The sequence below is a fragment of the Psammomys obesus genome, unplaced genomic scaffold (assembly GCF_907164565.1).
Source record: "Psammomys obesus unplaced genomic scaffold, mPsaObe1.curated_primary_1811, whole genome shotgun sequence".
Lineage (NCBI taxonomy): Eukaryota > Metazoa > Chordata > Mammalia > Rodentia > Muridae > Psammomys > Psammomys obesus.
The window spans coordinates 1,181,971-1,183,915 of NW_026596079.1; the positions used below are offsets into that span (position 1 = coordinate 1,181,971).

Below are 1,945 nucleotides of genomic sequence, written 5' to 3' on the forward strand. Positions count from 1 at the left end.
TTCCAGGCCATGCAGAGGGACCTGATCGTCAAGAACCATGGCATCCGTCTTTTGGAGGCCCAGATCGCCACAGGTGGTGTAATTGACCCTGTCCACAGCCACCGTGTGCCCGTGGACGTGGCCTACCAACGTGGCTACTTTGATGAGGAGATGAACAGCATCTTGGCAGACCCCGGTGATGACACCAAGGGCTTCTTTGACCCCAACACACATGAGAACCTCACCTACCTGCAGCTGTTGCAGAGAGCAACTCTTGACCCTGAAACTGGATTATTGTTTCTCTCTGTCTCTAAAGACTGAGTTTTATGTTATTTGCTGAGATTTTATGGAACATGCCTTAGCATTCTCACAGTGTTTGACTCTCATAGTTATAATATCTTTATACTTTCATGTCTGTTTTAAATCAGAGTTTGACTTTTAGGTTATTTTTTTTCTTCCTTCTCTCCATGCTTTCCTTTATTTTTAATTTTTTTGTGCTATGTATGTTCCCATTTTTTTTCCTATATAAATGTTTCATGTCATTTCTTATGACTGTTTTCTGTTGTTTTTTTAATAGGAGCATGGGCTTGGAGGAAGAGGTCTCTTCATTCAGGCTCTCATTTTATTCCAGAAAACACCATAATCACTCACTGTGATCACTCTGTAGTCCACACTGGTCTCAAGGCTGCTGGTAATCTTTTTTTTTTTTTTTTTTTTCCGTGTTCTCCCAAGCACTGAGATTGTTTGTGAAAGACAGTATCTTGGCAAAGAAAGATCTTCAACATTCGGGCTGGACAGATGTCTTAGCAGGGAAGAGAAATGGCTGCTCTTCTACATGACCTGGGTTCAGTTCCCTCACGGTAGCTCACAACTGTTTGTAGCTCCAGTTCCAGGGGATATGGCATCTTCACAGACTTACGTGCAGGCACAATGCAAACATAAAATAAAAATAAATAAATCTTAAATCTTCAGCGTCTTCAATGTATGGGCACTTTGCACATCATGGGTCTTGATTTGCCGTCTGTGTTTAGTATAACCTTGCTCATCCTCTCCCCTCGTACCACTGAGACCTCTCAGCTTTTCCTTGTAATTCTTTTATAGTGCATACATGGCTTTTGATAATCAATGAAAGTTCTGTTTTGGTAGGGACTCATTCACACTGCCGTCACCTGTGTTACTTGCCCCCCAATGGCGTGCTGAACACCGACCGTCAGCTTCCTGGGATCTGTGTAGAGTTCAATCTTGTGCATGCCCCCAAGTAAGGACTATAGCTAAGCAACCGCCCTGGCAGGTAATTTGCCAGAATTTGTTTATATACGACCAACCTTCCTGTTATCTTGGATGACCTGAGGCCTTTCTTTTGTTTTACGGGGGGAAAAATGGTTTATTTTGACTTAACATTTGGAAGACTCAAGGGCATGGCTTTCCTGCTGGCAGAGTCCCAAAGTAGTATAGGATACCCCAAGAAAGCTACACGGACAAAACGACAGGAGCTAAGGTGCTATTTCAGAGGTTAAGAGCATTTGACTGTTCTTTCAGAGGACCTGGATTTGGTTCAACACATGATGACTCACAACCGTTCATGACTCCAGTTCAAATGGGTTCAACCCCCCTCTTCTGGACTCCAAGGGCACCAGACACACAGGTGGCACACAGACATACATGTAAGCAAAACACTGTTAGAAATGAAATATGAAATAAATCTGAAAAAAATAACCAAAGCTCTTATTTTTAATTATTTTATTTATTGATTATCATTTTCAAATTTCATATGTTTTTGTTTTGTTTTTTGAGACAGGGTTTCTCTGTGTAGCCCTGGCTGTCCTGGAATTAGCTCTGTAGACCAGGCTGGCCTCGAACTCACAGAGATCCGCCTACTTCTGCCTCCCTGAGTGCTGGGATTAAAGGTGTGAGCCACCACCACCTGGCTAAATTTTATATCTTTATTTGCTTTTATTGTATAAAT

At 42.2% G+C, this 1,945-nt stretch overlaps 1 protein-coding gene across 1 annotated transcript in view; it reads left to right on the forward strand.

The window, feature by feature from the left end:
* The window catches only part of LOC129690880 (epiplakin-like), a 15,643-nt gene extending 14,699 nt beyond the window's left edge, over nt 1-944 (forward strand). The window contains exon 3 of the mRNA XM_055626722.1: nt 7-944. Coding sequence (XP_055482697.1) covers nt 7-300 — 294 coding nt within the window. The 3' untranslated portion in view covers nt 301-944. The remainder of the gene's footprint in view (nt 1-6) is intronic.
* The last annotated feature ends 1,001 nt before the right edge of the window (nt 945-1,945 follow it).